The sequence below is a fragment of the Canis lupus genome, chromosome 31 (assembly GCF_048164855.1).
Source record: "Canis lupus baileyi chromosome 31, mCanLup2.hap1, whole genome shotgun sequence".
Classification (NCBI taxonomy): Eukaryota; Metazoa; Chordata; class Mammalia; order Carnivora; family Canidae; genus Canis; species Canis lupus.
The window spans coordinates 36,456,436-36,479,697 of record NC_132868.1 but is presented as its reverse complement, the minus strand read 5'-3'; the positions used below and the strand labels follow the sequence as shown (position 1 = coordinate 36,479,697).

The window sequence follows — 23,262 nt, the reverse complement described above, 5'->3', positions numbered from 1 at the left end:
ACAGAGGGAGAGGGAGAAGCAGGCTCCCCGATGAGCAGGGAGCCTGATGTGGGGCTCGATCCCAGGACCCCGGGATCATGACCTGAGCCACCCAGGTGGCCCTGTTTGAACACACTGGGAGAGCCCTAGTGTGTCGTGAGGAAGTTTGAAGATGAATGAGCGATAAATAGGTATATGGAAAACTAAGCAAAGTTGTTTGGTTCTGTGTTTTTAGGTACTAAATAACTCTAGAAAAAAAGTCATTACAGAATGGAAATTGGGGTGCCTGGGGGCTTAGCGGTTGAACGTCTGCCTTTGGCTTAGGGTGTGATCCCGGGGTCCTGGGATCGAGTCCCGCATCGGGTTCCCTGCAGGGAGCCCGCTTCTCCCTCTGCCTGTGTCTCTGCCTCTCTCTCTGTGTGTCTCATGAATAAATAAATAAAATATTTTTAAAATGGGAATCATAACATATTACCTGGCTCTGCTGTGAATAAAATTGGTATAGTCATAGTCATGTAAATCCTCTATAAATAACCGAAATTATGAATGTACCTATATTGAGAGGAATGAGAGGAGGTAGTGTGTGTGTACATATGGGAGTTGAGCTTTCATCTTCCGTAGTAAGAAGTCCTGAGATAATATATAAAACTCAAAAACTTCAGAAGTAGTATGAATTACCTTATTTAGAAGGTAATTGGAGGTAAATGTGGGAAGAAACGGCTAAAAAAGTTGAAGGTGGTTGTTCCTGAGAAGTGGGAATCTAAAGTGTGAGGTGGGGTGAGGGACTTTTATTTTCATTTCTCTTTGACATTTCAAATTATGTAACTGTGTACATTTTAAATTAAGATATTTTTCCCTAAAATCTTGTTACATTTCGGGGAACCTGGTTGGGTCAGTTGGTTGAGGGTCTGACTTCGGTTCAGGTCATGATCCCGGGGCCCTGGGATCGAGCCCCCACATTGGCCTCCCCACTTAGGGGGGAGCCTGCTTGTCCCTCTTCCTCTGCCCCTCCCCCCATGCTCTCTCTCTCTCAAATACATAAATCGAATCTTAAAATACACACACACACACACACACACACACACACTTGGGGCACCTGGGTGGCTCAGTCGATTAAGTATCTGCCTTCAGCTCAGGTCATGATCCCGAGGTCCTGGGATGGAGCCCTGGTGCCGGCTCCCTGCTCCAGGGGCAACCTGCTTCTCCCTCTCTCTGCCCCTCCCCGTGCTCATGGTCTCTCTTTCTCAATCACACTCTCTCTCTCTCAAATAAATAATAATAATGAAAAGAAGAAAGAGAAAGAAAGAAAGAGAGAGAGAGAGGAAGGAAGGAAGGAAGGAAGGAAGGAAGGAAGGAAGGAAGGAAGGAAGGAAGGAAGGAAGGAAGGAAGGAAGGAAGGAAAGAAGGAAGGGAGGGAGGGAAAGGAAAAGAAAAGAAAGAAAAGAAAAGAAGAAAAGAAAAGAAAAAGAAAGGAAAGGAAAGCAGGCCCCCCACAAGGAGCCCCATGTGGGACTCAGGCCCTGAGCCAAAGGGAGCAGCTCAACGGCTGAGCCACCCAGGCGTCCCAGAACCTGTTTTCTCTCACCTGTAAGGGGGAGGGTGAGCTGGTGGGGAGAGGAGCTACCAAGCAGCATCTAGGGTCTCTCCCTCTACTTTCTCCCCCGTAATCTTTGATTCCAACAAATGACAATTTTGCAATCCTATGCCAAGTTCTATGCACAGATAGCTTTGGGGGCTAGGTCTCCCTGCCTCTCACTTGGCCCCTCTTCCACTTGCTCACCTCCCAAAAAAATTCTGCAGCTACAACTGCCAGCCTTCTTTTTTTTTTTTTTTTTTACTCAAGGTGTAACATTTGTAATATTTTACTTTGGTTGTTATTTATGTAATCTGTGTATTGTTTCCATTTTTATTGTAATTCTGTTTCTCTCGGGTTAAAAGCACCCAGTTCTCCTTCTCTCCAAAGGAGTGTGATAAATATAGGTCCTCTGCCTCATCGGAGCCAGTTCTTTTTTTTTCTTTTTTCTTTTCTTTTTTTTTTTTTTTTAAGATTTTATGTATTTATTAGAGAGAGAGAGAGAGTGTGTGTGTGTGTGCACGAGAGAGAACATGAGGCCAGGGAGGGGCAAAGGGAAAGGGAGAAGCAGACTCCCCAGTGAGCAGGGAGCCCAATACTGGGCTCCATCCCAAGAACATGAGCTCATGTCCTGAGCCAAAGGCAGGTGCTTAACCAACTGAGCCACTCAGACGCCCTCAAGAGCCAGGTCTAAGGTAGCAATTTACAAAGAGACATGTGCACATCTCAGGGGTACACATGGTGATCTTCGGGGTGTGGGAAGAAGATACTGGGGCTTCTATTCATACACTTGCTTGTGATTTTTGTATGTTTTCTAATGTAGGTAAAGTAAACTTCAAACAAAAAAATTTACATTTTGGGGGGGAGTGCATCCTCAAACTATTTAACATTGATGAACTGCGTGATCTAAGATATTTGAGAATTATGTTCTAGGGCAACACTGTCCAGTAGAAATGTGAACCACACATGTGAGCTCCGTGTGTAACTTTAGGCATTCCATAGTCACTTATTTTATTTATTTTATTTTATTTTATTTTATTTATTTTTAAAAGATTTTATTTATTTATTCATGAGAGACAGAGAGAGAGAGGCAGAGACACAGGCAGAGGGAGAAGCAGGCTCCATACATGGAGCCCGACGTGGGACTCAATCCTGGGACTCCAGGACTATACCCTGGGCCAAAGGCAGATGCTTAACTGCTGAGCCATCCAGGGATTCCCAATAGCCACAATTTTAAAAAGCAAAAGTGTTTTACTTTTTAAATAAAAATATATTTATGTAAAATGTATGCATGTAAAACATGTATAAATATATTTTATTTAACATATTATGTCCAAAATATTCTCATTTCAACAGATGACAGATATGAACATTCTTAATACAAATTGTTACTTTTTTTTTTCTTATGGTGTCTTGGAAATCTGGCATGTAGTCTATACTGACAGCTCATCTGAATTTGAACTGGCCTAATGCTCAGTAGTACATGTGGCTCCGGGCCAGCGCATTAGACGGCTCAACTCAAGGGCATCTGACGGGACTCTGAGACCTGCTTCTAAGCGGGGACCTCCTGCGGGTGGGGCAGGAGTGCACCTGCTTCAGCTCTGCAGCACCTCCAAGGCTGGAAGGAAAAGAACTAGTTTATGGAGGAACTACTCTGCACGTCAGCCTGGTTCCTTCCATCCCATTCCATATTCCGTATTTGAGACAGAGATGGTTACACCATATGAGGTGAAGAAACAGGGACTTGGATCATGGAACTCGTAATCCTTCATCCAAAACACCCAGTGTTCCTTCATCCAAAGCCCTGGACTGCACATTCTTCTGAATGGCACCCCATTCCTTCCCCTGAAGCTACCAGACTGATTGCACCCACCGTCGGGTAAGGCGCTTACCTCCTGAGAGCGCCTTCATAGAGCCAGTGAGCAGAATCGACAGCAGGACCCCAGGGCAGTCAGGATGCCCCCCGTCACCCCTTAAGGATCAAAACATGAACATTATACCACAGGCCATTCTCCTGCCCTCTTAGACTCTCCAACTGTTCACTGTCAGATTTCCTAGCGCAGTACTTCCCGGGTTGGGCCTCCCTTATGCGAAGTCAATCTGCAGTAGATTAATTAAACACTGTATTGATTTTCTATTCTCTGGGGTATTTCTAAAAGGGTTATACTCTTGAAACCCCTTCTCCCAGTTAGTAGAACATTTCCCTTTCGGAAATGAGATCCTTGGAACTGTATCACCGTCCGGCCACCCACCCCTGCCGGGACATCACCCCCGCCTCCCCATCTCTTGGCATAAAAGCTAACTTCTTGCCTTTCCCAAAAGACCGTTTGTGGCAAGAAAAGGGGGAGGGAGACCTGCTGGTTTTCAGGTCATGTTGATTTAACACTTCATGATTTATGCATCCTGTCTGTCTTGCTTGTAGATTTTCATTTTTGCATCTTGCTAAATACCTTGCAGGGGTGTTGTTCCTCTTAATTAGTTAATGTTTGTAAGGCACGTTACAGATGAAAGTGCTGTGTCAGTGCTAAATATGAACACTCGGTATCCTCAAGCTGTCCTTTGTCTGCACAGGGGTTTTGGGAATCAGACAAATCATGAGAGATTTGCATTGGAAAAAGGCTCGGGTGTTCTGTCCTGAACTGTAGATTCTTCAACCATACATACTGGGGAACCAAGAGTGGCAATAAACACAGGCCTACTTGCGTTCACACTGTTGTCTGACCCCAATATAACAGCGCTTTCCCCACTTAGTCAAAGTGCTATGATGGTGGGGAGTGAGTGAGAAAAGAACCTGCCTCGTGAATTGTGCTGCCTTAGAGGCAGACCCTCCACCTTCTTGGTACATACCAAGCAATAAGTCATTTTTTGGTTCAGTGAGTGGGTGACTGAAACAATTTAGCTGCATCTCCAATGTGTCTGAGATGGAAAGAAGATTCACTTAAAATTACAGCATATTAAATTAAGTGTTGAGTAACGTTTCACCAAGAAAGAAATTTTTAAATACCAGTTTCATTGGCGTTTGCGAACACAGTCACTAAAACTGACGTTATCACATTTCTAAACGTGTAAAGAATCCTGTTCGGCGTCCTCATTAAGGTATTGATTTCAGTGGCCCATCTTTGAACACAAATTTAAAAATGTGTTCTTTAAGAAGGCCCAGCGGCCTTCCATTCTTTATTGCTTTCTAATCCTCACCCTTTAAGCCAGATTTGTATTTTAGAATAAGAGAACTGCTGGAGATGGAACCGAGAAAGTTGCAAGCTTGTATTTTAACAGCAAGGGTTTATGAAAAATGTGCTTGGGGGGGGTAATCAATCATTTTCTATAAACAAAAAATAAAATGTAAACTCACAGCCTAAAACACACTTTAGATTCCCCCTCACATCCACAAAATAGCTGTTACCTGCAAATAATTTACAGTCATGTTAATAAATATTATTTTTGCTGATCCAGATTTCATGCTAGGACTATATAGCAAATTACCCTTCAGTTCAATTGCTTTTCAATGTAAGAAAATCTTAGATTTATTTTTAATAACCCAAATTCCTAAATGCTCCAACAGGATCCTCCGTCAATGTAAATTTACATAATTCATCTTCTTCCACTCAACTTGTTTTTCTATAATTAGTGCAGCTGTCACCAGGGAGCCACATTCTTGTGGGCAGGTAGCTATGGGTACAGCAGGCAGGCTTCAGTCAAAGATTTCCTTTTAAACCATCCATCAGTTTTTTCCTTCATTTCAAATAAATCTGGTTCTTTAGAAAAGAATTCATTTCTTACCTAGCAGATTGCCCTGTTCAAATTTTGACTATTATTGCGTAACTTACAATTCCTTCTCCGGGTTCACTTAGCCCAGAAGATATAAACAAATGTCTGAAGAATTTCTTGATCAGGTCAACCGCTAGCCTGCATAGATGATTTTTCTCTTTATAGCTGCCATATTTTTATCAAGACAGATCCTCACTTCATAATGTAGTTATGATGCTGTGAAAAGCACAGCCACGCCACATTAAAAGTACAATGGTAAAAAAATAAACAAATAAATAAAATTTTAAAAAGTACAATGGTAAAGCAAGCTTCAGAATAGTACAATAAATATCTACCTTTCTATCTTTCTCGTATATATAGTCTTTAAACTGCTTTTCTCTTTAGTTTTAGGGCTATATATTTAGCCTTTGCTATTGTCTGTTCTTTCATTGCTTCATTTGTAATACTTTTTTTTTAAAGATTTTATTTATTTATTTATGAGAGAGAGAGAGGCAGAGACACAGGCAGAGGGAGAAGCAGGCTCCCTGCAGGGAGCCCGACGTGGGACTCGATCTCAGGTCTCCAGGATCACACCCTGGGCTGAAGGCAGCACCAAACCGCTGAGCCACCTGAGCTGCCCTGTAATACTTATTTTAAGGACTGAGTAGCCAATGCTTAAGTTCTCTAAATCTTCACTATAAAAAGAATTTCCCAGGGCCTCTGGGTGGCTCAGTTGGTTAAGCATCCAACCCTTGATTTTGGCTCAGGTCCTGATCTCAGGTTTTTTTAATTTATTTATTTTTATTTTTTTATTTTTTCTGATCTCAGGGTTGTGAGATGGAGCCAGTGTCCGGCCCCGTGCTGAGCATGGAGTCTGCTTAGGATTCTCTCTCTCTCCTTCTCCCTCTGCTTCTCCCTACCCTCACTCTCGCTCCCTCTCTCTCTTAAAAAAAAAAAAAAAAAAGTTACTGAGATGTTATAAGAAAAAAATAATAATTTCCCTTAAAATAAAAAGTGGATGAGTAAAAAGCTAGTATGGATAACATTTAGTGAGTGCTTAGTGTATACTAGGTGCCGCGGAGTAAATGAAGAAGTATATATGTGCCACAATGCTTAGGTTGTAATAAGATACTCATTAAATATAGATCATGGGTTTCCAACTTAGATGGGGAGGGGGAAGCAGATCACCTACGTTAAAAAAAAAAAATCCTGGGGGGGCAGCCTGGGTGGCTCAGCGGTTTAGTGCTGCCTTCAGCCCAGGGTATGATCCTGGAGACCCAGGATCGAGTCCCACGTTGGGCTCCCTGCAGGGAGCCTGCTTCTCCCTCTGCCTGTGTCTCTGCCTCTCTCTCTCTCTCCTCTCTGTGTTTCTCACGAATGAGTAAATAAAATCTTTTTTAAAAAAATCCTGGGGTACTGGGGGGCTCAGTAGGTTAAGCATCTGCCTTCGGCCCAGGTCATGACCCCAGGATCCTGGGGTCGAGCCCCACATTGGGCTCCCTGCTCAGTGGGGAGCCTGCTTCCCCCTCTCCTGCCTCTCCCCCTGATTGTGCTCTCTCCCTCTCTGTCAAATAAATAAATAAAATCTTAAAAGACAAATCCCACCATTACAAGACTGTTGACGTGGGTCAAAGTGACAGTAAAGATTCCGCCGGAGAGTACCTTATGTGTCTGTGTCTTCTGAACGGCTTAGGCCGCAGATTTCCAGTTAGGGAGCTCCTCGCAGGAAGGAGGCGCTAGGCCCTCGGCGCAGGGGCAGCCCCGGAGCGAAAGGCCGAGTGTGTCTGAGTGTGCAAGGGACGACGTGGAGAAGGCCAAGGCAGCAGTGGGCCCGGAGGGAGACGCACGAGGGGGAGAGCAAAGCGCCAGAGCCAAGGGGAGGCCGCGACGGGGCAGCGGCCCAGCCCTACTGCGTTAGGAGGACACCGGCCGGGCCAGAAGCCTGGGAGCCCGGGAGCCCGGGAGCCGGGCCGGGGCCGGGACGCGCAGGCGGCAGATCCCGGGTAGCGCGGAGAGGCGGGAGCCTGAGGCCTCAAGGGGGCACGGAGGAGAGCGAGCGAAAGAAGGAGCTGGAAGTCCAGCTGCGGGACAGAGCAGCTGCAGCCGCCGACCCTCTGCTCGTCAGGTCACGGCGTCCCACCTGGGCTGTCGCAGTCTGCAACATATGCTGCCGTCCCTCCCAGGGCCAGTCCAGGGCCTCCCGTGTGATGTGACTCAATCTCAAAGCACTCCTGGAGGCCGCTGGCGGGCCACCAGCTGATCTATCGGCCTCCTCCATAGGCGCCCAGCGGCCTGGCCTTGCCCAGCCTCCCCTGCTTCAGGCCAGAGGACGGAGTTCGAGCCCACGTGAGGGGAGCCCAAGCGAGGCAAGCGACCGCAGGCCCTGGGCATCACGCCTCCCACGAATACACCTCCCAGCCTTCCCCCTTCCTGGGGCGGGCCGATGCAGAGCCACCACCAGCCGGGGGCCCTGAGCGTCAGTGGGACACACAGAACCCCATCCTTCCAGCTCCAGACCCGGAGCACCTGCCCTGGCCTAGTCAGAGAGGGAGGAAGACCCTTCCCTTACCTCACGAGTCTAACTGTTAGAGCTGCGTAGCCCGCCTTTAAGTGATGATACTCAGGGAGGCCACGGATTCGCCAAGGCCCCCCAAGGACTGTCACAGAGAGAATGGCCCAGAGCGTCGCCCTCATGTGTGCTGTGTGTATGACCACCCATGCATACACACAGAGGCTGTTTCCACGGTAACACGAGGTCTACTAGTCTGCTTGTCTGTCCTTATTTGGAACATAGAAGATCTTTCCCCACGTAGATGGTGTCAGAAATGGCAGTTGGGTCCTCACACCTACACTTGTTTGACCTACGATACCAAAAGCAATAATTCAATACGGTCCACCATCATTTATAACATCTCTGTCTGCTGTCAGAGGGTGAAGAAAACAGGAAATTGAGAAGGGGAAATCAGACGTGGTTTCTGTTAAACTCACATTAATAGAAAAGGACTTGGTAATGTTACTCCAGGTTTTAAAAGGAGACAGATGCTCCTTAAGTCCCAAAGGTCCAAGAAGCACGCAAGCAGGGAGAGTAGGACTCTTAATTGTAGACCTGGACACGTAGCCACGGGATATTTAATCCTCACGGATGCAGGATGTCTGATTTTTTTTAGAAAAAAGAATTTAGAAGTGACCTGAAACAACACAAACCAAAACCAAAGACACAGCAAACAAAGGCAAGGCCATTGCAATTCTTTTCTGCCCTCCTCCAGCCCCGAAAATGCCTGTTTCCCCCACCCGTCTCAGCAGCCGAGGTGGGATGTGGGGTACGAATGACGTTATGCATGTGGTAAGGGTGGAGGGTGAGGAGAGAAAAGGGGGTTCCTGCTATCATAGAGAGCAACCATGTGAGAACACCCCCGGGCCTGTGGCTGAGACCCTGCAATGTGAAGCTTCTAGGGCCAGGATTCCAAACTGGAGGTGCAAGGCCTCTCTTCTCATGCCCACATCCCAACTCTCTGAAATCCTGTTTTGAGCGGCCGGGAGTACAGCACTAATTAAATATTCTTCTGGGTTCTGCAAATATAGGCTTAGAAGAGCTTTGGAAGTGCACCCTCTCCACCCTCTGGCTCACAGCGAGCACCTAAGGTACTTCCAGTGGGCTCAGGGTGAAGACAAAGGACACAGCTTTGGGGAATCATTGTGCTGGACAGAAAAAAAAAAAAATGTGTTCTCTAGGTCATCATTTCTTCTCCCCTGAGAAGAACTCAAGTCTTCCTCCGTGGGCCAACGAGAAGAAACAGCCTGTCCTATTTACCTCGAAGTCCTACCTCGAAGTCCTTCCAGCTGAGATCTTCCATCAGGCGGGAGGAAGGAGGGGAAATTTGGGTCCAGATTTCCAGAAAAATATTTCCCAGATTTGCCACCCACGTTAGACTTGACTCCCAATAGCTTTTGAGTATTTCTGAGAATCAAACCCAACTGCAAAGCATGAAAGGTGCTGCTGCTGAGGATTTTCACTAGGATCCACCCGGTTAGGGCAATCGAGGCAATCTATAAACTAAAATCGTCCTCCCCTACATTCTTCCTATGAAAACAGAAAACCAGTAATCAACCGAATCAGTCTATGCTTTGCAGTCTCCTCAGTATTTCAGGAGGCCCCTTTGCCCAGATTTCCACTTATTACCTGAGAAATTTAGGGCCTTCTCTAAAAGCTTCCGTTTACATCAGTGCTGGGGAATCCCACAAAACCCCAGAATGATTCACCTTCCCAACTGCAGCAACTCGTTTCTTTAGCCTAGGTCAGCATTCGGCGTGTGGGTGAAGGCCTTTTCCCAGCTCAGCTGCCCCGTCTTTATTAAAGCATAAAAACCATCTGCGTGGTCTCTTCGAAAGTCCCGGTTCCTTAGCCCTGACGCTGCAGGAGTGACGAGAGCCACCCTGCCACTCTGTCGTAGGGAAACCACGAGCCACCGGGAGCTTCCTCTTTCCCAAGTACAGAGCTAATGTTTGCTCACTCGCCCCCTTATTCATTCCCTTAAGGAAGATTTCTGGAGGGTCCGAGGGCCCAGCGCTGTTCCAGGTGCTAGGACTCCCGTGGTCCCTGGGGTTGGCGGGGCCCCTGTCCTCATGGAGCCCCCAGATTGGTGGAAGTGACAGGCCAGCAAGTACCTACTTGCAGGTCTTGAGTGATGCTGTGAAGGGAACAAACCAGGGCAGGGACAGAGAATAGTGGACGGGCGGCCAGACGGGGTGGCCCGAGCTTGTCCTCTCCGTAGAAGTGACACATGTGCCTCAAGGACGTAAGGTGCCCATCCTGGGGGGTGGGTATCTTGGGGACAGCGTGCGTTAAGGTCCCTGGGTGGCAGCAGGCCTGGGAGGAAGAAGACTGGTAAAAAAGAAGGGATGAGGGCGCCCAGGGGGGCTCAGCGGTTGAGCATCTGCCTTCGGCTCAGGGCGTGACCCCGGGGTCCCCGGATCGAGTCCCCCATCGGGATCCCAGCAGGGGGCCTGCTTCTCCCTCTGCCTGTGTCTCTGCCTCTCTCTCTGTGTGTCTCATGAATAATACATAAAATCTTGAAGGAAGGGAGGGAGGGAGGGAGGGAGGGAGGAAGGAAGGAAGGAAGGAAGGAAGGAAGGAAGGAAGGAAGGAAGGAAGGAAGGAAGGAAGGGGGGGAGGGAGTTGGCGTTTGGCTGGATGTCGGATCCCGAACCTGCCGAGACACTGAAGGCCCCGCGGCCACAGGCCTTAGGGTAGAGAGGGCAGCACGCCAGGTGCCAAGTCGCCCCTGGATGGAATGGAATAGGCAGGAGCCCCGAAGAAGTGGGACTTTCCTACTGGGCTGGGGGAGTAATAGGACGCAGTGGACTGAAGGAGCCAGAAGGCCGCCCCCCGCACCCCCCCCTCCCCCCCCCCCAGCCTGGACCATCAGGAGAACAGCATGAGACGGTGGCGGGGCGGAGGGGGGGGGGGGGAGTCAGAGGGGAAGGGACATGTGAGGAATCGGCTGGGACCATGGATGCTGGGGACCCAGGAGGGAGGGTCCCCGAGACACAGGACACAGAGCAGGAGGGAAGGGAGGCCTAGGCAGAGTCTGGCAGGGCTGAGAGCAAAGACGGGGAGTGGGCATGGAGCAGGCCTCCTTCCTGGAGCCACACGGTGGTTCTCAGCACCGATCACCGGCATGGGGGGGGACAAGAAGCCCCCAGATACGGGAAAGAAGCAGCCGCCGCGGCCACCTGGTGCATTAGAGGCCGGTGTGTTCCCGGGAATCAGCAGCACCCTGCACGGCCTGATCGAGGGTGTCCCGGCTGGGTGACGGAGGCTTGGGAGGAAGGGGTCCTGGGCGCTCTGTGAAGGGGGGACCTAAGCTGTGGAAGGATGGAGCATCCCCCCAGGGGCTGGTGGCCTGGAGCTGACCCGGATGCAGAGAGCGGATCGAGGCATTCAACAGACCCCCGAGACGGCCCTCGACTTGGCAGGACAGAATTTGGAGACCAGTGGATTCGTCGTGTGGAATTTCTCAGGAGACTGATACTTTACAGTTAACTTCATATAAATTCTTTCTGAGAAGAGGTCCCGAAGCCATAAGGACCTTGAGCAGGTTATTTCCTAAATCTCTCTTTTTTTTTTTTTTTCATCTGTGGAATGGGTGATAATAGTGCCTATTAATACAGGTAGTGGTTCTCAAAATTTAAACTGAGACCAGTCTGAGATGCTGGTCTGAAGTCCCACCTCCAGGATCTCAGGTTAGTAGCTCTAGGGGGGAAGCACGGCCAGAGGAGCCTTCGGATCCAATGCAAAATGGTTAGCATATGCCTGGCCCAGGCCACCCGTTAAAATCCATAATTTCCTTTCCGGGATGGACCCAACATCCAGGAAATTTAACTTCCTCTGGCATCACTGAAAATCAAACAGAAGGCCTCATAAGGTACGAGCTTTCCCCTCTATTTGACAAAACAAAAAGGAATCCTTTTAAGAATACTTTGCAAGTGGGTGGATATGGTACTTCCTAGTTACTCTTACTACCACGTTACATTGTGCAGATCATAAAGCGGCGTCAACAACACAACCAGTCTAAAAAAGTTGATGAAAAACCTGTGAAGGAGAAGGTGTGAGGTTGTTTGATGCAACTGACGGCGCATCGTACAGTTATTTTGGGCAATGAAGTAAATACCTGCCTGGAAGGGAGGCATGGTGGAAATTAATTTTCAACAGGACTAACAAGAAAATGCCTTTTCTTGGCAGATCGGTGCTCTCAACTGTTTACCTCCAGTACAAAAGTGTTGTGTTTTCAAAATATAGCAAGAGTCAAAAATTCTCCTGAAGTCATGTTTTTAGTGGACAATCTGAGCGTCCACAAACATTCACGGGTCAGAGGCACGATGCCAGGCGGTATTTGATACAGAAAGGTCCACAACTAAAGAATGTGGACAATGTCTTGGATTTGGTTTTCACTGAATTTCTCAGTATTTAAATGACTAAAGACCAGCCCTCGTTTTACTTTCAGCTAAAGATACCCTCCAGAGGGCGCCTGGGTGGCTCATTGGTTAAGTGGCTGCCTTGGGGTCAGGTGGTGATCCCAGAGTCCTGGGATCGAGCCCCACGTTGGGCTCCCCGCTCATGGGGGGTCCTGCTCCTCCTCTCCCTGGTCCCTGCTCGTGCTCTCTCTCACTATCTCTCTCAAATAAATAAATAAGGTCTTTAAAAAAAAAAAAAAAAAGATACCCTCCAGGTGGGGGGTGGGAGGGGGGATGCCCGGATAGCACGAAATATGCTATGACTAAGTTCTTGCTTGCTAGATCCCCATGCCTGGCCCATAGTGGGTGCCCACTTGTGTTGGATAAATATCCAAGTTCTAACCCCCAGAGGCAAAGCATTTTTATGAAGATTTGCCAGACTCCCAGATAACGTATTTGTGGTTTCCTCCAGAAGAGCAATTCAAATGTTGATTTCCCCATAGTTCTATAAAATCAAAATGCACAGGTGTAGCACCAGCGAAATTCTGGAACCTCTTGTTAACTGGCCTGTAGTGAATACACTTGCCTCTCCCAGAGGGCTGAGGTGTTGCTGACAGTGACCTCGATTACAGCAGCAGACTGGCCCCTGGTGGTGGTAAAGTGGATAGAGTCATCATCCGGAGACGTGGCTACACCGCGGTCTCCCAATGCCACATGTTTCAGACCTCACGACCTGGGGGACACCGATCATTTTTAATCGTCGGATCTATCCCCTACCTAAAGGGACAACACGCACACGGACTTTTCTTTTGAACCTAGGCCAACTTTTCCGAATGAAATTTATTCTTCGTATCACAAAAAATTCCTCGTAATAAAAAACAATTTAAAAATTAAAAAATAAAAAATAATTCCTCATAATGAGATCTTTCTAAATCCTGCAGGAGTGGCATAGTGCTAGACACGTCGTAACACCTCCAAAAATATCATTTAAAAATTTAAACTTAACGAATAATTCAGCAAAATATCGGGCCTTTGCCACAGTGATTTAGATTTCCTCATTAAATCATGGTTTCAAACTGGGTAAACTTCCGAACTGTTCACAAATGCACATCCTTTCGTGATCCTTAAATGTAAAAACCTGACTTTTCAGTAAAAACCTAGAGTGCCTAGAAGAAAATCTTGCTTAGGAAGAAAATGTTCTGTAAAAGGCCATGAAATGTGAGTTTGAATAGGTTCCTGTACTGAACTGCCTTTACCTGATTTTCCCCTAAATATGTTATGAATAATGTAAAAAGTCACCCAGTATAACCACCCACATTGCAGACAGTTTATATCATGTAAGTTTTAAATCTCGTTACGTGGCACTACCTCTAGACACCCAGTACTTACCTTTTATGGGAAGTTTAAAAACCAGCATCCAGTTTTTCAAGGATTTCATGAGAGCTTTTCAACTGGCTCTTTCTTTTTCCTTTTCTAACAGGTTTTCCTACATAATTAGAATTTGCTTCTGATCAGCTAAACTGTCAATGAAAAGCTAAAGCTTCCTCAAATCTCAAATCCATCTGGGATGGGTTTTAACTTTCAGACATCCTGTAAAAGATCACACCAAGCAATCACTTAACCCTTAGAAAAATTTTCATCTCATTTTCTTCAATAAAAACATTAAGAATAGTAGAGTAAAAATAGTGTTAATGCCAGTAAGGCACACATTGCTACATGAAGGTGAACTGGCTGCTGGAAATCACTCTCAGATTCTGAGCTGGATTCATTTTAATCATAAATTTCAGAGATGGGGGTGCCTGGGTGGCTCAGTCAGTTGAATTCGGTCATGAACCTCCGGAGTCATGGGATCAGCTCTGCCTTGGGCTCCCTGCTCAGTGGGGAGTCTGCTTCTCCCTCTTTCTCTGCCTGCTGCTTGCTCCCCTCCTCCCTGGCTTGTGCTCTGTCAAATAAATAAAATCTTAAAAAAAAAAAATTTCAGGGGCCCCTGGGTGGCTCAGTCCATTAAAGCGTCTGCCTCCGGCTCAGGTCATGATCCCAGGGTCCTGGAATTGAGCCCTGCATCAGGCTCCTTGCTCAGTGGAGAGCCTGCTTCTCCCTCCCACTCTGCTGCCCCCACTCCTTGTGCTAACATAAAATATGTTAAATATTTTTCTGTCAAATAAATAAAATCTTCAAAAAATAAATTTCAGAGATGAATTGTACAAAAAATCTAATCTAAGCAGAAGCATCTAACAAGTTCCTCTCCCATTCATATTTCTGGGCACAAAAGCCAAAACAAATATAAATATACCAAAATACATATGTATATATGAATTCTTATTGTATATAAATGAATTCCTAGTGTGTATGTATGAATTCGGAAAGCTTCGTGGAGTCTACCATAAATCTGAAAAATGTCTAGCATAAATTACATGCAAATGTCAAGTAAAACTCATACACATTTCATTGGTGAGGCTGATAAACTAGCAGGACTACGTACTATTTTATTGCATTTATTTGGCTCCTGCCATTGGACTACCTGTTGTAGCCATGAACAGTTATGTCCATTCCTCAGCTTGAATGTCAAGGCCAGAGATGGTTTTTTAGCACCATTCATAGTAAATTACAGTATATTCTGGAACAATAAACTATGGATACAAACTCCTCAGCCTATCTGGGCCTTAACCGGTTCCTTAAATGCTAGGGCAGAGGAAGGTAAATCTAGGAAGGGAAATACACCATCAATATACCAAACGACTCACCTTTGGGTGTTGTCTAGAAATTAAGATGAATTTTATTTTATTTTTTTAAGATTTATCCATTCATGAGACATAGCGAGAGGCAGAGACATAGGCAGAGAGAGAAGCAGGCTCCATGCAGGGAGCCCGATGTGGGACTCGATCCCAGGACCCCGGGATCATGACCTGAGCCAAAGTCAGATGCTCAACTGCTGAGCCACCCAGGTGCCCCTAAGCTGTTGTATTTTAAAGATTGGAGGTTGGCTTCACCTTTCAGGGAGAAACAGGTTGCCCTACTGACAACTATACAATTTCCTTAAAGCTTCAAACACCTCTTTGGATTGTTTTGGGATTTTACTGTCTCAAGGAAAACAATCAGATTTGTGATTTGATACAGGGGCTAGCCTTCGGCAATACTGCCTATAACTCCATTTTAAGCAAGAATTGAAATTAGGATAAAATAATAAGACGTAGGTGGTGCCGGGGTGGCTTAGTTGGTAGGGCATGTGACTCTTGACCTCGGGGTTGTAAGTCTGATCTCCATGTTGGGTGTAGAGATTACTTTTAAAATAAAATCTTAAAATAAGATACAGAAGATTAGTCTTTGGTGGTTTTAACATACAAGCCCTAGCACTCTAGCAAGTCCACTGAGAAAAAAAGAAAAGGCACTTCAGCTCTCATTCTCCTTGAGAAAGGAAGGAGGTTTGTAAGTGTGGGGTGCCAGGCTCACAGCTGTTATATAAAGACACCAGCTATATCTGAGAAAGGAGAAGTTCTGGAACTTTAGATCACTGTACAATCTAATTTAGGAATAATCTGTTGTGAATGTTTAAATTTGCTTGTTTTAAAACTAGTTAAAATGCTCTATGTTCAGCTTTTTACTCATTTGTTTTCCAACAGAAGAAAGGAACACATTGAAGGGCAAGTTTAAAAATACACTGAACAATATTTTCTAAGATTTTATTTATTTGGTGGAGAGAGAGAGAGAGAGAGAGAGAGAGAGCAAGGATGAAGAGTGGCAGAGGGAGAGGAAGAAGCAGACTCCCCACTGAGCAGGGAACCCGATGTGGGGCTCGATCCCAGGACCCGGGGACCATGACCTGAGGAAAGGCAGACGGTTAATGGACTGAGCCACCCGATGCTCCTGTGATACAGCATTTGTACTACCAGAATGCTGCTTTAAGTATAGCAAGATTCCATACTCAAAAATGTTACTGTCTTTCTTGAACATATTTTGATGCACTCTGTTCTTACACAAATTTCTGAAATGCTACAGATTGATAAACATGTTCCAGAGGTGCCTGCTTTTCCCTCTGTGTGTGTGCATGCTCTCTCTCAAATCAATCTTAATAAAAAAAATAAACTAAATCTTAAAAAAAAAGTTCCAAAGTTCCAGTCTTGATGAGTATTAAACATTTTATTTAAAGATTTTAAAGTAAAAAAAAAAAGGGTACACAAATACAGATTACATAATGATGACCAACGCAGTATTCTACAAGACAAAAATCAAAACAAAATTTTAAAAGTAAATGTACAGGTACTAAACAAGCATCATACCTGATATGCAATTCAGGCTGCATACACATAAAATGATCTGACCACGTACATGCTTAAACAAAATAAATTTTTTCTTAGAACACCAAAATTCCATTCTGTCAACTGCCTTATTCCCGTTGAGTAGTTTGAGGGAACTTCTTTATAATATAAAAGGAATTGGCATGGCACTTAAAAACTACAAAAAACAGAATGTAATTAAAAACATATTTGTAATGCAATTTTGTATAAAATATACATGGTAATCTTATTAGTTAAAAAAAATATTTTAAAAACAAGACAACCCTGAATAATGGTTAAAACCTCATCACAGAAAAATGCTCATTATTTGTAACATTATTGATAGAAAACAGATGGGATGGGGGGGAGAGATCTTTAACTTGGAAGTCATTCAAAATTTATTTAAAATTGTAGATAAGATGTAGTAACTCATCGCCTACCCCCTTCTCAAAACTTATCATAATATTCTAATATATAACTATAGGACAAAATCAAAGAATAGCTCAAAGAAAGTGTTTCTTAAAATAAGGTTCAAAGACCCAACAGAATTCTAAGGTGGGCCCAGCAATGTGCATTTTAAATAAAATGTCCCAGGTGATTGTTCCCCGTTTCTGAAATTTGAGAACTAATGCCCTAGGAAAACAGTACCAATTAAAGCAAGATCATAAATATATTTCTGATATGTCAGAATTTTCTATGAGTTTATGGTTTGAAGTGAATATTGCTTCTTGAAACAAGTTTCAGGTATTAAGAAAAACATATATACTTGTTACATAAGCATGGGAAGGTATATAAACTTTTGAGGTTTTCATTGCTTTCAGGTTTCGTTATTTCAAGGAAAAAAAATGAGTATTTGGCCAGAAACTTTAGAAAAATTACATTTCTAATAAAATGTAGCATCCAAAAAAATTTATTAAATGCCTATAAAATTTAAATCATTCTAAATTTAAGACTAGATAGCTTTCCTCCAAATTCAATTTTACTAAGATTGGACAAGTGTTAAGTAAACTTAGATGATTATGGTTACTTTTTACATCCCTTTTCATTAAAAAAATTATTCAAAATAAACAGATGCTATCACTGGCATCCCTTTAAATAATTGCTAAACACTAATATTAATAAAAAATAATCTGAAGAACTCTGCCCCTGAAATGTATTCCCCTCTGATTACATGTGTTATCTACTTAACAAAATCTTACTTAAGGAGCTAGAACATATACATATGTGTGTGTTCTTGATATTTATTCATGTTCACTTTATTTTTTAAAATTTCACTGAAGACTCCATAAACAAGAGTCCAAAAGTATGCATAATCTGGTTTTGGTGAAGAAAGGTTAAGACACTATTTGGAAGATAAATACTTTTTCTATATACTAAATTATAAGGGAAAAAAATAGAATACATTCTGTCTCCACTGGAAAATGGAATGTTTTTGCAAGTCTGATAACGAGCACTTCTTTATTATCTAAATCAAACCACAAAAATAACTGTGGGATTTCCTAATAAGAAATCTCGCCATTGCACTTTTCTGTATCTATTTTATATTTGTTTTTTTTTCCTTTCTATATACTGAGAAATGCCCCCATTCGACTGCATCCTGGGCTCTCTGATTACATTTATTAACATTCCAGTTAAAGTTCTGGCTAAAGGGTTATTAGCTCAGAAGCCAGAGCCCCTATATACTAAGAAATCAATCTCATTGGTTTTTCAAAAACAGCTAATGATTTGGAATCTAATGCTTAATAAAATGTGCCTGGTTTCTTCCCTCAAGGAGAATTTGTATTCTCTAATTCTAAGCAAGCAACATCTTTTATTACCAATTTAATGACTGTTGCCTTAAAAAAATCAATAATTTAATTATCCAAGGCAATACAATTTACAGCTGAATCTTTACACACAACTCAGAAAGTAATAGGGTAATATAATAAATTGCTGTATTTTTGAATTATTCTTTTATACCAAAATTAAACACTTCAAGGTGAAGTGAATGAAGAATGACAAAACTCACGGGAGGCTTATGACGTAATCCCACCAGGTGCCTTAATGCAACGGATACTCTGTTTAAAGCAGTGGTATTTCCTCTAAACAAAAAGGACAACTTCATTACTCATCAGCAGGCTGCTGGGTTACCAGTATAGCTAAGTGTTGACACGACTGTCTGGAATCTAGTTTCATTTTCTTTTTCATAGTTAGATGTAATAATTGACTCTAATAGCCAACAACAGAAGATATTGAGTGCTTTTTGTAGGTGAAAAATATAAAATGGTTCATTGTATCCAGGCTGGTAACAAGTTTATTCATGCATTAAATGGCAACACAAGCAAAATGCATAGTTGGAAAATGAAGATCAAACACATTCTTCTGCAGACATCAAAAGAGGATTGATGTACTCAAAACCTTCAAATTCAGACTGATCAATCTTCCTCACAATGTCGCTGTTGAGAGAAAAATAAATTACTTTTCATAATCTAGATTTCAACTTTTTAAAATAAGATTTTACCATTTAATTTACATAAATCATGGAGAAAAAAATCTCTAAGTATTTAGATTAATTCTAAAACATTTTCTAGAAAAATCAAGAGTACTGAAAATAAGACTAACGATCCCTCAATCAAGTTTAGAACTTTAGTTCTAAGTGCTCCAAAATTGAAGGCTAGGAATAAAAAAGTCATAAATTGTCACAATTCTAGTTAATCTTAACTTTTGACCTGAACAACATTCATACTTATAGGTGAATATATCCAAGTCTGAAGTAGCATGCAATACTAATTAGGAGTCACCTCCATAGGAAGATGGTGATGACAAGGCCCAGAAGGAGTTAACCAAAAGAAAAAGGCCATAGGGACAAGTACAGAGAAAGACCTGAAATAAGGAGAGGACCCCGCAGGGAGGTAATGGGTCACAGGGTGTAGAGATGTTAGCATTCCATTAGAATGGGCTCCTAATTTAATAGGCAGGAAATCTTAATACTTAAATGCACACACCAGACTGCAGAGCAGTTACACAAGATCCCAGTCCCCTCCTTCAAGGAGGAAGGTACCTCATACAAAGAAAAGCTCTCAGAGAAAGCACTACCTGCATACAGGGCAGCTAAGTCCTTATCTAACAACAGTTCTTAAAAAAATAAAATGGGGGACTTTTGGTTGGGAGAAATCCAGAATGCTAGCACTCATTGCATAAACACATACTGAACGAAATATGAAGGATGATGTTTGGTCTGAGAAAATGCGAGTAATTTATTTGAGGCCAAAGCATGGGAACAGAAGCATGTCAAATGGCAGATGATCTGGAAGCAAATGGCTAGCTCAAAGAAGCCAATGCTGTTTACACTAAGGAGCTTCACCTTGATTCATCAAAGGTCTGGCTGCATCTGAGGCAGCTCAGAAAGATGGAGAAGATTCCAACATGTAAAAATGATGGAGGCACACGGAGGAACGGCAGGACCCAAGGTAAGAGCAGCACACCACCGGGACATGGAGAGTCATGGAGACGGGTCAGAACACAGCATCTGTGTTAGAGCACGCTGAGAGAGGGCCCGGGAGTCAGGCAGGAGGAGGGGGTGGGAGGCCGCAATTGCTGGCCAAAGGGACAGATTTTATCTGCCAGGCGAGCAGGAGGTTCCTAGAAGCTTCCGACAAGGGGGGTTGCAGAACTGGGAGTGCTCCTTCATGAGATGTGCAGAATGGGTTGCCAAGCAAAGATGCCCAGTGAGGAGGATGGTGTACTATTCTGGGTATGATCTGCAAGAGAGGTGAACTGGGCTCATGGCAATGGGAACAGAATTGAAGGATCTGCTGCACGTAATGAAGTAAAGGAAGAACAGACAAGGACTTGGCAGCTGCACATATGTTATAGTTTGTTAAGGAACAGGAAGAGCCAATAGTCACGGACATTCTGAATCTGAACGGATACGTGATGGCATAATGAGCAGAAAAGGGTAAACAGAAATAAGGAACTGATTGAGAACGACAGAAAAAGAGACCATAAAAAGTAACGACTTTTCTTTTTTGGGGGGCTCGAAATCATGACCCTGAGGTCAAGGGTCACATGCTCCACTGACTGACCCAGCCAGGACCCGAAGAAGAGTCATTACTAAAAGTATTTTAGAATTTTGTATGTTTGAGGTACTTATCTGATGAGCTAGGGGAGATGTTTAAGCAAGCAGATAGAAATGCAGCTCGAGAGATACTGGGTGGAGGCTAGGGGCTTGAGAACCATGGTTCATTTATTCTCCGCAGCAGCCGTGTGACGTAGGCGGTAAGAGAACAAAGAGGCTCAGAGAAGTTATGAAATTCAAACCCAGGTTATCCAGTTGGTTAAGAGGTGGTATCAGGATTCAAATTCCTGTCTTCTGATTGAATCCAGTGTTCTTTCTAATACATGATGCTGTCAAAAGTAATGATTTTGGTACATATCTCTCTCCTTTGGTAGACAGGAAACTTTCTGTGAGATTGACCCACATCTTAATCTTCTTTGAATGTCTAATACTTAGCACAGTGCCTTTTGCTCAACAACTGTTTGCCAATTTAGCTGGGAGTCATTTAAAAAGCTGGTATCAATATTGTGGGCCTGGCTGAAAGTTCCCAAGCCCCAACTGCAGGTAGTGAAGAGAAGGCTGTCATGGACTGTGGAACATCCCAGTCTCAAGGGGACAGGGAAAGAAGGATGACAAGTGGTCACAGAGATGAAGCGGAACCAGGATGGCCAGAGCCAACCAAAGCAAGGCCGCGAGCGCCAAGTGCTGTACAGACATCAGGGGACATGAGGACTGATCAAAGTGCGCTTTAAAAATCAGAAATTAACAAGTCAGTTCAACCTTCAGACACTGAAGGAACAGGTTAAATTAAATTGTAAGGAGTTCAAGTGCTGGTAGTGAGAAAGTCCATGGCAATTAGTGTTGACCAATCTGAAGGAGTTTGACAGAGATGCTGTGTATTTATTCTTCTTTTACCATGAGCATCTATTAATTATTTTGAAAAGAAGATGAAGGGAAGAAAATGTGATGGTTCAAAGATGTGCTAGGATTTAGGGGGAAAAAAAAATCAGGATTTCTGAGCATGTTGATAAGTAGAAGAAAAGCAGCAGGGAAGGAGAAAGTAAAGGAGGTAGAGGAATGGGCAGAAAGCCTGGCAGAAACGAAGGAGGCAGATGTAGGCAAATGGGGCACCCCCTGCAAACGAGATATCCGAGACTAGGGAAGAAGAAAAGGCGGTAAGAGAGCAACTGTGAGATGCAAGGTGGTCTGATGAGAGCAGAAAAGGGAGCCAGCGCAGGCCGGGGAGGCTCCAACCCTTGCAGTTGAGGTACGGCAAGGCTGATCCTCTAACGGTGGTGGATGCGGGCTCAGGGCTGAAGGCTTGACACGTTTGCAACAGCTGCACGAGCAACGTGATAGAAACTGACAACACAGAAGCAAAAACACTACGGAGGAGGTAGGGCCTCCTTGAGATCAGAGAGCGAATCTGTAATGACAGGTAAACGATCAAATATCTCCAAATTATTCTAAATCATATTTTTAAACGATGCAGCATCAACATAAAAAAAAAAAATAGGTCAGAGTACTGCTGGCTGGACCTGGTAGGGTAATATCATCTTTTTAAAAAAGCAATCTGGCAATAAATATCAAGAGCTTTAAGCATTTCATCTCCTGGGACCTGATTTCCTTTCTAGGCATCTATCTTAATGTAACGCGCAGGGACTCAGACAAAGACGGCCATCCGCATGACGGGGCAGGGCAGTGCCGTGGCAAGAGCGCGGGCCTCGGGCACGCTTGGCTTTGCACCCTGACTCTGCTGCCTGGCAGCTGTGAAACTTTGCTTGACCTCTCTGAGCCCCAGTTTCCTCGTCTGTAAGACGAAGAGGACAGTAAGCAGATTTACAAGGTTGTCGTGAGGATTCAAGATAAGGCATGGAAAGGAAAGGAGAAGAGGACAGTTGCTATAATTTATGTAAAAGTGTCGTAGATTCGAACATCCCATAACTGAATGGCTAAATAAGTTAAACTACCATTAGCAGTGAAGCACTGTGCAGCCACTAACATCGAAACTTTCAAAGAACTTTAGGAATATTTCAGTCTAGCGGCGCCTGGGCGGTTCAGCTGGTTAAGCGCTGCCTCCTACTCAGGTCATGATCTCGGGGTCCTAGGATCAAGCTCAGCATCGGGCTCCCTGCTCAGTGTGGAACCTGCCTCTGCCCCCCTGCTTGTGCTCCATTGCTCGCTCACTCTCTCTCTCAAATAAATAAATAAAATCTTAAAAAAAAAAAAAGAAATATTTCAGTCTATGGAATTACTTACTCGTCATCTGGAGTGAGCTGGACAGGTTCATTAGTAAACTGAGAATCAAAGTTGTCCAAACCAAATTCCCCAGAAATATTTGGTTTAAAGGGAGGTACCACCTGCTTTTGCTCCATCTAGAAAAGACGTATTAGATGACAGCTCAAGCCTACATTCTTAGAAAAAAATTCCACCTCTACATTTCTCCTCTGCCCTCAGATGCCTCCTCGTCCCATCCCAGTGGGTTCTTAGCAATGGTTCTACAGTATTCAGTGTTGGAAATCATTTACAGAACTGAACACAGACGCAGGCCTTACTGATGCTATAACCTGCTCCATTAAATTAATATCCTAAGCTTTTATCTTAAAGGCTTTTTAAAAAGCACTTTAGAGAGTGCTTTTCAGTTACTGAAGCCATGATATATTTTTCAACATTCTTTTAAGATAATTAAATTTGGCCCA

General features: G+C 44.1%; 1 protein-coding gene and 1 long non-coding RNA gene across 4 annotated transcripts in view; both read right to left on the bottom strand.

Annotated features, from left to right (window-relative positions):
• Positions 1-2,561: 2,561 nt before the first annotated feature.
• On the bottom strand, positions 2,562-5,775 carry LOC140622459 (uncharacterized). The gene is made up of 2 exons (XR_012022225.1): positions 3,445-5,775; positions 2,562-3,170 (listed from the first exon to the last, which is right to left on the bottom strand). It is a non-coding gene; the product is annotated as an uncharacterized lncRNA (long non-coding RNA).
• Positions 5,776-16,371: 10,596 nt separating this feature from the next.
• The window catches only part of PRKCI (protein kinase C iota), a 74,223-nt gene continuing 67,332 nt past the window's right edge, over positions 16,372-23,262 (bottom strand). For all 3 annotated transcript variants that reach the window (XM_072808043.1, XM_072808042.1, XM_072808044.1), the window contains 2 exons: positions 22,823-22,938; positions 16,372-18,962 (listed from right to left, as the gene is read on the bottom strand). In XM_072808043.1, coding sequence (XP_072664144.1) covers positions 18,875-18,962; positions 22,823-22,938 — 204 coding nt within the window. In that variant the 3' untranslated portion in view covers positions 16,372-18,874. The remainder of the gene's footprint in view (positions 18,963-22,822; positions 22,939-23,262) is intronic.